Here is a 10,490-nt window from a genome sequence, read left to right as displayed (position 1 = left end):
CCAATCACACAACCACACGCGCTGCCTAATGCTGCTGCGATGCTTCACACGCCTCCACCCTCCCTGCCTCATCTCCTCCTCATTGCCACCCGCTCCCACCATCCTCCACCCCTCGGCTCCCACCACACCGCCACGACTGCACACGCGCCGCCACGACACAGCCCACCACCACCACCGCACCCACGTCGTCTACGGCCGCTGGCTGCCGTCGCGGTCGCCGCGCGGGCCGCCGCGCAGGTTGCCCAGGGCCGACATGCCGCCGCCGCCCATGCCGCCGCCCGCGCCGCCGCCCATGCCGCCACCACGACCACCACCGCGGCCGCCGCCGCGGTCACCGCGGTCTCCACCGCCACGGCCGCCCATGCCCCGTGGCGGCCCGCCCACCCGCGGCCCGCCGCGGCTGCGGCCGCCCGCGCCGCCCTCGTCGTCGGCCCACTGGCCGCCGTCGCGGCGGCCGCGGCGGCCGCCGCCGCCGCCGGCTCCGCCCTCGTCATCGGCGTCGCGCAGGCCTCCGGTGCGGTAGGCGAGCGCGCGCTCGTTGAGGTCGACCACCACTGCGGCCTTGTCGGCGAGCTGCAGCGCCAGGCGCTGCACGTGGCTGGCCTCGTTGGCGTGCATGACGATGGTGCGGGTGGGCTGGTCCCAGCTGCCCGCCAGCTCCTCCGCGATCATCATCTTGGACGCGATGCTGCGGCGGGTTCAAGAGGTTGGTGGTGTTGGGAGGATGCGGTGAGTAGGAGGTGAGTTGGGTGAGGAGCTGTTGAGCCGAGTTGTGGGAGGGGGAATGCTGCGGACGTCCACCGCGCGTCGCGATCGCCGCCGCTGAATGTGAAGCCCTGTCGAGCAGGCAAACCAACCCATGCCCCTCCATAACGCCTCCGCCTGTGCTCCGCTCGTTTTCGTTGGTTTTGGTGTAGTTTGGGCTGGTATTTACACCCCCCTCCCCCGCCCCACCCCCCACCTGTAGATCTGGCGGTCTGGCAGCTCGAACATGCTTGCCAGCTGGTCCAGTGACAGCGAGGCGTACTGTCCGGCGTAGCTGAGCAAGTAGGTGCGCACCGCCTCCTCCTGGATGCGCAACTTGAGCAGACCCAGCAACTGCTCCTTGCGCCCCACCAGGTTCCAGGCGTTCAGCGACTTGATGTAGCCGTACGACTTGGACCAGTCGCCCTGAGGGGAGGTGGAGGTGGTCGAGGGGGTTGAGAAGGAGGAGGGGAGTTACATTCATGATAGGCTGAGGAAGTGGAAGACGGCCGGCATGTGACCACGTGTGACCACGTACGGGCCAGGCGACGCACGTGCAACCGGCGCGGCACACGCCCATCCACCTATCCCAGCCCCCACCTCGCTCCCCAGGCCCCACCCCTATCCTCCGCCCCACCGTCCAACACCCACCCCACCCCATCCTTACGCTCCTCCGCCGCTCCACCCCCCAACCCCTTACCGTCCACCTCCCCCCCACCCTCGACCCCCCCCCTCCTCCCCCCCACCCCCCCTACCCTCTGCCCCCCCCCCCTCCCCACCTGCGCCAGCGCCCTGCTCGCGGCCATGACGTGGTCGCGCACGTTCTCGGGCGGGCCGGTGAAGGCCTGGCGCGCATAGGTGTCCCAGATGCGCTGGAAGGGCTTGGAGATCATCTTCTTCTTGGGGTTGAGCGGGTTAGCGGCCATGTTGGGCACCTGCGGCGGGCGGTGAGGGAGGGAGGTTGGGGTTTGAGAAGGGAGGCGCGAGTGTGCACGTGATGGTGTGGTGCGTGGGGTTGTGTAGGTGGTAAGATCCAGCTCCGGAGCAAGGGCAGTGCCCCGCTCATAAGTTCCAATCCCCACCCCCGTTCCTTGTTCTTCACTGGGAACGGCGAAACGACCCCCCCGTCTCGCCCCCCGCTCGCCTTGCAATGCCTGATGTTCTTACTCGCTGTCCCATGACTGACCTGCTTCTATCCTGTCCCCAGTGGATTACCCCGGCAATTCCCCCTCGCTCATCGCCCCTCCCTCCCCCCCTCGCTCACCCCCCCTCCCCTCCCCTCGCCCCCCTCGCCCCCCCTCCTCCTCCCCCCCACGCTCCTCACCTCCAGCAGCATGGCGCTGGTGAGGTAGGCGCTCTCCAGCAGCTCCAGCGTGATGTGCATGTGGAAGGGCATCTGCCGCCGCTTCTCAGCCAGCTCCTGCTCCGGCGTCTTCTCGTGGTACTTGCCCATCGACATGCCCTGCGTGTGTACAGGGCGGGACGGCAGGCGAGAGGTGTGTGGTTAGGTTGGGTGTGTGTGTGTGTGTGTGTGTGTGTGTGTGTGTGCGTGTGCGTGTGTGTGTTAGGGGGTCGGGTTGGCAACGTGGGTTTGTCGAGGTAGATAGTCGTGTTCACACTGATAGGATGACTACAGCACGGTGGGGAAGAGACAGAGAGCGTGCGCGTGTGTGTGCGTGGTGCGAGGGGAATGGTTTGGAGCCCTGCCCTCCTTCACAGGAGAACGGCAAACACACACACTCCCTCCCCTCCATCTCTCCCTCCACCCCTCCCTCCCCCCGCCCCCGCCTCCCGCACCTGCGCCAGCAGCTCCTTGATGTGTCCGCTGCCGTACAGCTCGTTGAGGCAGGCGTGCGCCTCCGCCACCAGGCCGGCGCGGAAGGCGGCCAGGCCCAGCTGCGCCAGAGCCCGGTTGTACAGGATCATGGTGCTGGTGTCCATGTGGCCGATCGAGTCCTGGGGGGTTGTGTGCGGGGGTGCGGGGGTGCGGGGAGGATGTGGGGGGTGGGGTCGCACGCATGAGTAGTTGATGGGGGTGGGGGTGCTAGGGTGGAAACATGATCATGGGAACATGATCATGGGGGAGCAGAGAGGGGGGACAACGGGGGAGGCGGAGTCGCCTTGAATGGGATAGCCTGTGTGGACAAGACAACATGCGCCCCCAACCACAAACACATCGACACAAATGTGGCCACGTCCGTACACGCCCCGCACCTGCAGGTGGCTCATCAGCAGCAGGTCACGAGCGCCGTGGAAGTCGTCGTGGATGGCCTGTTGCATGGGGAGGGATGAGGGTTGGGTCGAGTGGACATGGCAGTCTCTGTGTAGTGACCGTGCGACGTGCTTCCTCCGCCTCTCTTCTTCCTCCCACCCACCCCTCCTGACTACAGTAGTCATACCCGGAACCCCCTCTCCCTCCCCTCCCCCTCTCCCCCCCTCCATAACTCCCTCCCCCTCTCCCACCCCCCTCCCTCCCGCTCCATCCAGACGCACCGTGTGGTAGATGAGGCACAGCATGGCTCTCGCCTTGCTGCGCTCGTCGCCCTGCCGGAACACCAGCCCCACCAGGCCGCGCAGCAGCTCGCTGCCGGCCTCGGGCATGGCGTAGTCGGCGGGGATGAGCACGGCCACCTGCGTGGTGTGGTGGGGAGGGGTGGTGGGGAGTGGTGGGGAGATTTGAGTTGAGGAGAAGCGAAGTTGTGGACAGGGGACGGTGATGTGGTGTGGCGAGGGGCGATGGAAGCGTCAGTCCAGACGTGGAAGGGGACGCTGGGGTAAGGCATGAGGGTAAGGGGCGTGAGAGTTTTATCAGCAGCTCACTCCACACGGCCCTCCGCACATAAGATACACCCACCTTGGCGATCTCCTCGCCCGCGCCGGCGCCGCTCTCCTCCGCGCCCTCGGCCTCAGCCTCAGCCGCCTCGGCGGCAGCGGCGGCGGCGGCGGACGCCGACTGCTGCGCAATGGTCAGCTTGCTGCGGGGGTGGAGAGGTGGCAAGGAATAGGGGGGAAGGCACGAGGGTAAGGGCGGGTGCGTGCTGCGGCGTGGGCGCGACGTGGCCTCCCACGGATTCTCAGCTTGCTTTGTTGCAGCTTCGGCTGGTATTTACAACCCTCGCCCCCCAACACCCCTCCTCCCCCAAAGATACTCCTAACCCCCCCAAAAAACAAGCCCACCCTTCCCCCCCTTTCCCCCTCCCCTCACCGGATGGCGTCGTACACGGCGTCGGTCTTGTAGTACAGGTGCTCCACCAGTCGCATGGCGCTCTTGGTGGCACCCGCGGCGTCGCCCACACTGGGGGGGGGGAGAGGGGGTGGCGGGGGGGTTACATTCATGATTAGTTAAGGAAGTGGTAGACGGTAGACCATCTTGCGGAACATGAAGCGTTACCGACGATGTCGACCAGCTCCTGGCTCCAGCTCGAGCTCCAGCTCCAGCTCCAGCGCGTAGACCCTCCGAAGTAGTGTTCCCGTTTGATATAAAGCTGCTGCATAGCCTGACACGACCTAAGTTCGCGGCGGCACGGCGACACTACTACGCGCGACTAGTCGCGATCTACGGACGCTCGCTGCCCTAATAGCTTTCCTACATACCCCGGCGTGTACTCACCTGCGGCGTGGCATTGGAACCCACGCCGCGTGACGTCCAGACATCCATGCATAGCAAGAAACGGGAGGGCGAGGTGAGAGGCAAAAGGCAAAAGGAAAGGAACCTAAATGCTATGGCCGCCGCGACGGGAATGGACGCGCGCAAACGCTAAGTAGGCCACGGAATCGGACCCATGCTGGCATGGGGAGGGGGACTAGGGGCTGCGTGGCGGGGGGGGGGGCAGGGGGGTTACACGCATTAAGTTTACGAAGTGAAGGGGGGATTGCATTCATGATATGCCCAGAAAACGGTGGAGGGGGCAGCAGCAGCAGCCGGAGTGGCGGCGTTGGGACTGATGAGTGGGTGTGAGCCGAGTCCCGAGGGCGCCCTACGCAGCCCCCTACGCGCTGGCGCCAAGCGCGAGCCGCTGTCCCTGCTGGCGGACCCCCGTGGGACCCCCTGCCTCTGACCCCCCTGCCTCTGCCTCCACTCCCCTAGCACCTACACACACACCTGCCTCCCCCCCCAAGCCGCCTGCGCTCAACCCCCAGCCCTCAGCGCTCTCCTCACCGGTTGCAGTAGTCCAGCACCTTGGAGGCGAAGGCCAGGAACACCGGCTCGTCCTTCAGGCGCGCCATGTACTCGTGCGTGTGCGGGTCAATGACCTGACAGGGCGGGGGCAGGGGAAAGAGGGGTCAAGAGGGGTCACATCCATAAACAGCTAGGGAAATCGTAGGCGGTTGGTAATCTTAGGGGCCCCGGAGAGGGGTGGAAGCGAGCGATGAGAAACAGATAGTCACTGTGCCCGGTTGACGCCGTCGGTGCACCGCATCCACACCCATACACACGCTGCAAAACCCCCACCCCTGCCCACCCCTCAGCCACGCAGCCCGCCCCGCAACCCCATCACAACTCCTGGTTACATCAATTGGAATAACCCCACGCTAGACACCCTACAATTTCCCACTAAATCGCTATCATCAAACCCCGTTACCACCTTTATCCCTCTACCCAACCCTTATCCCTCTACCCAACCCCCCCTACCCCCCTGTACCGCTTTTACAACCATTTCTGCAACCCCCTTAACCCCAACCCACTCCTCCCACCTGCAGGCTCTTGAACAGCTCGTCGTCCATGCGCTCCACATTGGCCACCACGTTGCCCCACACCTTGGTCTGGGGGCAGCGGCAGGTAAATAAGTAAGAGCGCGGGAGTTGGAGGGAGTGTGAGTTGGGATGTGTTTGTCAAGGCGAGTTCGGCGTGAGGGCTTCGGGGGCGGGAGGCTGCAAGGTATGGACAGGGGGGGTTGTACGGTGTGGTGGCTGTGGCAATGCACTCCATGCCCGGCCCCCGCAATCCTCCACTCCCAACTAACATTCACGCTCCCGTCCCTCCTTTCCACGTACACTCCCTCCCACCACCCCCTTCACCCGCTCCCCACCCGCTCCCGCCCCCCCCCCCAACCACACATACACACACACACTCTTTCTCTCCCTCACCCTAACCTCCCCACCATCTCCCGCCCTCCCCCCCGAGAGCCGGCGCCGCTCGCCCTGCTACTCCACGACGCCTCGGCCCCCATCCCATAAGTATTATCGCTTGCAACGAACGCCTCTGCCTGTGCTCCGCTCGTTTTCGTTGGTTTTGCTTTAGTTTGGGCTGGTATTTACAAACCCCCCTCTTACCTCGGCGCCGTCGGCGGGCTGCTCGGTGCGCTCCTCCAGCTGGTCCACACCCTCGTCCACCTTGAGGTTGGGGTTCTCCTGTGGTAGTGGGGGAGGGGAGGAGGTGGGTTACATGCATGATAAATCAAGACGAGATGATGTCGGCAGTGCAGGTGAGCGCGGCCGGCCTTGGCGAATACGTAGAGCTCCCCTCCGCCCCCCCCCCCCACACACACAGACACATCATTCCCACCACGGTCCCACGCACCCCCTCCAGCCCTTTCTCTGCCACCCTCTCCCAACCCCACCACCCCTCATTTCCACCCCCTCTCTCTGCCCCCCACGCCCCCCCACCTGCAGGATGCGCAGCATCTCCAGCAGGTTGACCACAGCCTTGCGCCACGTGGCGGTGGGCAGGTGGCCGTGCATGCCCGGGTTCAGGTCGAACAGGCTGGCGTTCAGCTGCGCCAGGACCTGGGGACGTAGGGGGAGGGGAGCGGGTGGGGAGCGGAGCGGGCAGGGGGTGGTTGGGTGAGTGGGGCGGGGTAGGTAAGTAGCATAATAGGGGGGAGGGAGCGGATGGTGGCAGTGGCAGGAGTCGTTTATGCAAGGCGGCGCCCTGCTTTCCAACCCACCCCCCTGCCACCCCTCAAAGCGCCACGCCTTGCAACTGGGCCCCATTAAAACCACATAACAAACAAACGGCAACCACATGCCCTCCTCCCTCCACTCCTCCCATTCGCTTTCACCACCCTCACCTCGAACTTCTGCGCCGCGCCGCGCGCCACGGTGGCCAGGTAGGTCAGCATCTCCACCGCCTCCTGCTTGTCGGTGCCGCGGCGGCCCCTGAGGTGGGGTAGGAACAAGGTGCGTGCGTTGGTGTGTGTGTGGGGTTACATTCATGATTAGTTAAGGAAGTGGGGGGATGTGGCGGGGATGTGTGACGAGTGCGTGATGAGTGCCACGGGTGCCCGCTGTGAACAGGCCGGTACGTCAGCACAGCCGGAACCAGCGCCGCGCCGCCCAGACCGCCGCGAGAAAGCCACGGCACACGCGCCAGCGACGCTGCCAGCCGCCGACCGCGCTTCGACTGCTGCAACTGCTACTGCTATCCCTGCTGCTGATGTTACTGCTGCTGCAGGGAACGTGTCCGCAACAGCTGCCGCCGCCCCCCTCTGTCACTGCCAGCACTGCCAGCAACGCTGCAGCCGGCAGTCGCCGCTGCCGCGACGCCGCCGCGACGCCGCCGCGACGCCGCCGCGTGCCGAGCCGCGCGCCAGGGGAGCCGCCCGCCTCCTCCATAAATGCCCGCCCCCCTCTTCCCGCTGGACCGACGGACTGTGCGGCGGGAGCGGCCGGGCCTGCCCCGCCCCCCTGCAGCTGCGCCTGGCTCCTTGTCCAGTGCGTCCACTGCTACTCCAGCGCCGCCATGCAGTGCCCCTGCCTGTCTGCTGCTGCTGTGGCGGCGGCTGCGGAGGCGGCGGCGCTGCAGGCGGCGGCTTGCAGTCCAGCACCTCCCTCCCTTCCTCCCGGCACTGTAGGTGGAGGCGCCGCCGCAGCCGCTGTGGCGGAGGGCCAGGCCGTAGCAGCAACAGCTGCTGCTGCACCGTAGCGCACCTTGCCGCGCAGGCGGGCATGCCAGCGCGCCAGCCCACGCCAAGCCATACGCCGCCGTGCCAGCCGCGCCACTGCCGCCGCTGGTGCGCCCGGTGCTCTCCCGCCCCCCAAGTCCCTCCTGCCGCCAGCGCGGCGCCGCCCGCCGCTGCCTGGCAGCGGCGCCGCCACAGCCGCAGCACACAGCCACGGTGGCAATCGGGCGCCTCCGTAACCCCCAGCCATAACCCCTGGCCAAAGCCCCCTCCGCGAGCCGCGTCGCAGTAGAGCCCGCCCTCAGCTTGCAGTCACACAATGCGGCAATACCGTCGCTGCTGTTGCTGCTGCTGCTGCTGGCGCCATTGCTGCCGTTGCTGCTGCCGCTGCCGCTGACGCAGCTCCCGCTGCCGCTGCTGCTGTGCAAGCGGGTAGCTCTCCGCGCTCCTTCGCCGTCAGCTGATGGGATCCCAGCGTTGCCACCAATCTCGGAGCTCCACGTCTCTGCCAGCCCGTACGTGCCGCCGTTCCCCGTCCCGCCTACGCCCTCCCCCTCCTCCGCCCAGCCCGCCCTCCCCCGTCCGCCTCCTCTACCTGGCCATGACGATCTCCCTCATCTTGCGCGCCACCATCTCGTAGGTGATCTCCTTGGGGTCCATGGTCAGCAGCTTGTCCTTGGCCTTGGCGGCCAGGGCGCCCTATTGTTATGGAAGGCCAGGGTTGCGTATGGAGGGGGAGCGCGTGGGGGTTAGCAGTAGCGGGGGGAAGGGTTCCAGGCATATGGTTAGTCAGACGATGGCAGTGACGAACAGAGTAGCAGTTGGCAGCACATGTCCAGGCAGACACACGGTACACGAAACACAAATGCAAGCGCACCTGCTTGCGCTCCTCGGCGTCGCGCTCGTCGTCGCTGCCGCTCTCGCTGCTGCTGCTGTCCGCCTCCGACACCTCGTCCTCCTCGTCGGGGTTCTCGCGGACCTGTGGCATGCGCAGGCGTTTCGCAGCATTTAATGGGGTGTTGCAGAGTCTGAGGCACGCATCCTCCTCCCGCACACGGTGGCCCGGACCCCCGCAGCCCGCTGCCGCTCTGCGTGCGCTTCCCCCCTATCTTTCCATTGCTGACCCCCGGCCGACCTTGTTGAGCTGCTCCAGCAGGGGCGTGTTGTGCTTCTTCAGGCGCTGCTTCATGGTGTTCAGCGCCTTCGCGTTCGTGGACGACATCTTCTTCTTCACCAGCTCCTTGTTCGCCAGAGTATCATTCAGGTAATCCTCCAGGTCAACCAGCAGCTTCAGGTACACGCGCGGCAGCATCGGCCCAGACAGGAACTTGCGCGTCTTGTCAAGGCGCGCGTTCAGCGTGTCGAACAGCTCCTGGATAGCGCTCCAGTCGTTGATCTTCATCTTGTTCTGTAAATACACAATAGGAATGCAGCCGCAGCGTGATAGACGCTCAGAACGCCGGTTTTCGCGCAAAAAAGCCTTGCCGCATCTCTCCCGCCACACCGTCGATCGTTCCCCGGCGCCCCGTGGCCACCCCATCGCTCTGCACATTTCCAGTCGAAGCTCCAGGCCTCACCCGGATGTCCTCAGCGGTTTGCGCGAGCTCGCCCATGCGCTTGTCCTTCTCGCTCTTCACCACGCGGCGATCATTGTCCGAATCCGAGTCGCTGGACCCAGCCAAGAACCTGAAATCATAGCATAAACACAAAAACGGTGAGCGCTGGGCGATGCACGCGCAGGGCACCTCGGCGGCTGCGATGTGCTCACTTGTTGGGCCCGTCGTCGTCGGAGTCGGAGTCCGAGTCCGAGTCGGAGTCAGAGTCCGAGTCGCTGTCAGAGTCCGACGAGGAGCTGTCGCCGGAGGAGGAGCTCTTGCCCTCCTCCTCGCTGCTCTCCTCCTCAGTGGTCTCCTCCTCCTCATCCTCGCTCTCGCCGCGGCCCCAGAACTTAGACTGCAGAGAAAAAGAAACTCCAGATCAGCAAAAGGCAGCGCCGAGGGGAAGAGCGAAACGTCCTACCATTTTTCGATCTAGTCGGCGGCGCGAAAAGAGACTGTTGTGATAAATGCAAGTGCGGACTTTGCCGCAAATGTATCCTAACAAGTAGGAAAGGACGGGTGCCGGTTCAGGGGAAGCGGCTTCTGGTGGAGGGGCTGCGATGCAGCGCGCGCGGAATGATGGTCTGTCTGCTCCCTGAGCCCTGGGCTGCTACAGACTGCACAGAAACCACTGCTAGTTAATTCAATTATGTGCGTGTTAAATGCACCAAGGTCGTCCTGGCACGGTGGCACGCCTCCCCTGCGCCTGCCCGGTGGCAACCTCCATCGCCCCCACCACACCCCTGCCACCCTCAGCACAGTAAGCAGCGCGAGGACGACACTCCACTGCAGCTGCTGTTATCTTCGCTCTCCGCTGCACCTCGCAGCCCGCCAGCCCGGCTGGGCGTTCGGCTGCGCGTTCGGCTGCCTTCGCCGCTGCCTTCGCCGCGTGCGTTGGCCCCAGGTCTGACTTCATCATCTGCTGCGCTGTGGCCCACTGCGGCGCGACTCGTTGTTCTGCGAGCGCTGCCGCCAGCATTCCTATGCCCCGGCCGTGCTACTTATGCTTGCACCACCTTCGTCATTTCCTCCCGTCGCAACAGCGCCGCCTGCAGGAGGAACAGCGAGGCTGCGAGGAACAGCGAGGAAGGCCTGCTGTGTCCGCCCACCCGCCACTGCTGGTGACCCGATGTGGGGGTCCCTACAATCCCCGGCCCAGGGACCCCGAACGCCGAGGGCTCCAAGCGTCGCCCCATACAACCACGAGGCCACGAGGCTAAAAGGGCGCCCCCCCCCCTGCACACGGTGCGTGGCTCTCTGTCAAGAAGGAAGAGGCACGAGCAGTGCAGGGCAGCGGGCGTGGCAG

The 10,490-nt window shown here is 65.5% G+C and overlaps 1 protein-coding gene across 1 annotated transcript in view; it reads right to left on the bottom strand.

The window, feature by feature from the left end:
• CHLRE_04g217550v5 (uncharacterized protein) overlaps positions 1–9,805 on the bottom strand; it is a 12,445-nt gene extending 2,640 nt beyond the window's left edge. Inside the window, exons 1-20 of the mRNA XM_043061732.1 lie at positions 9,606–9,805; positions 9,355–9,539; positions 9,164–9,272; positions 8,722–8,994; positions 8,464–8,565; positions 8,182–8,285; positions 6,756–6,843; positions 6,352–6,471; positions 6,019–6,096; positions 5,440–5,508; positions 4,904–4,998; positions 3,950–4,039; positions 3,599–3,719; positions 3,238–3,375; positions 2,959–3,015; positions 2,542–2,700; positions 2,069–2,206; positions 1,524–1,679; positions 962–1,170; positions 385–688 (exon numbers count right to left, since the gene is read on the bottom strand). Coding sequence (XP_042924990.1) covers positions 385–688; positions 962–1,170; positions 1,524–1,679; positions 2,069–2,206; positions 2,542–2,700; positions 2,959–3,015; positions 3,238–3,375; positions 3,599–3,719; positions 3,950–4,039; positions 4,904–4,998; positions 5,440–5,508; positions 6,019–6,096; positions 6,352–6,471; positions 6,756–6,843; positions 8,182–8,285; positions 8,464–8,565; positions 8,722–8,994; positions 9,164–9,272; positions 9,355–9,539; positions 9,606–9,608 — 2,598 coding nt within the window. The 5' untranslated portion in view covers positions 9,609–9,805. The remainder of the gene's footprint in view (positions 1–384; positions 689–961; positions 1,171–1,523; positions 1,680–2,068; positions 2,207–2,541; positions 2,701–2,958; positions 3,016–3,237; positions 3,376–3,598; positions 3,720–3,949; positions 4,040–4,903; positions 4,999–5,439; positions 5,509–6,018; positions 6,097–6,351; positions 6,472–6,755; positions 6,844–8,181; positions 8,286–8,463; positions 8,566–8,721; positions 8,995–9,163; positions 9,273–9,354; positions 9,540–9,605) is intronic.
• Positions 9,806–10,490: the final 685 nt, after the last annotated feature.

Source organism: Chlamydomonas reinhardtii, chromosome 4 (genome assembly GCF_000002595.2).
Source record: "Chlamydomonas reinhardtii strain CC-503 cw92 mt+ chromosome 4, whole genome shotgun sequence".
In the NCBI taxonomy this organism is placed as follows: domain Eukaryota; kingdom Viridiplantae; phylum Chlorophyta; class Chlorophyceae; order Chlamydomonadales; family Chlamydomonadaceae; genus Chlamydomonas; species Chlamydomonas reinhardtii.
This window is presented reverse-complemented; position numbering and strand designations above follow the sequence as displayed.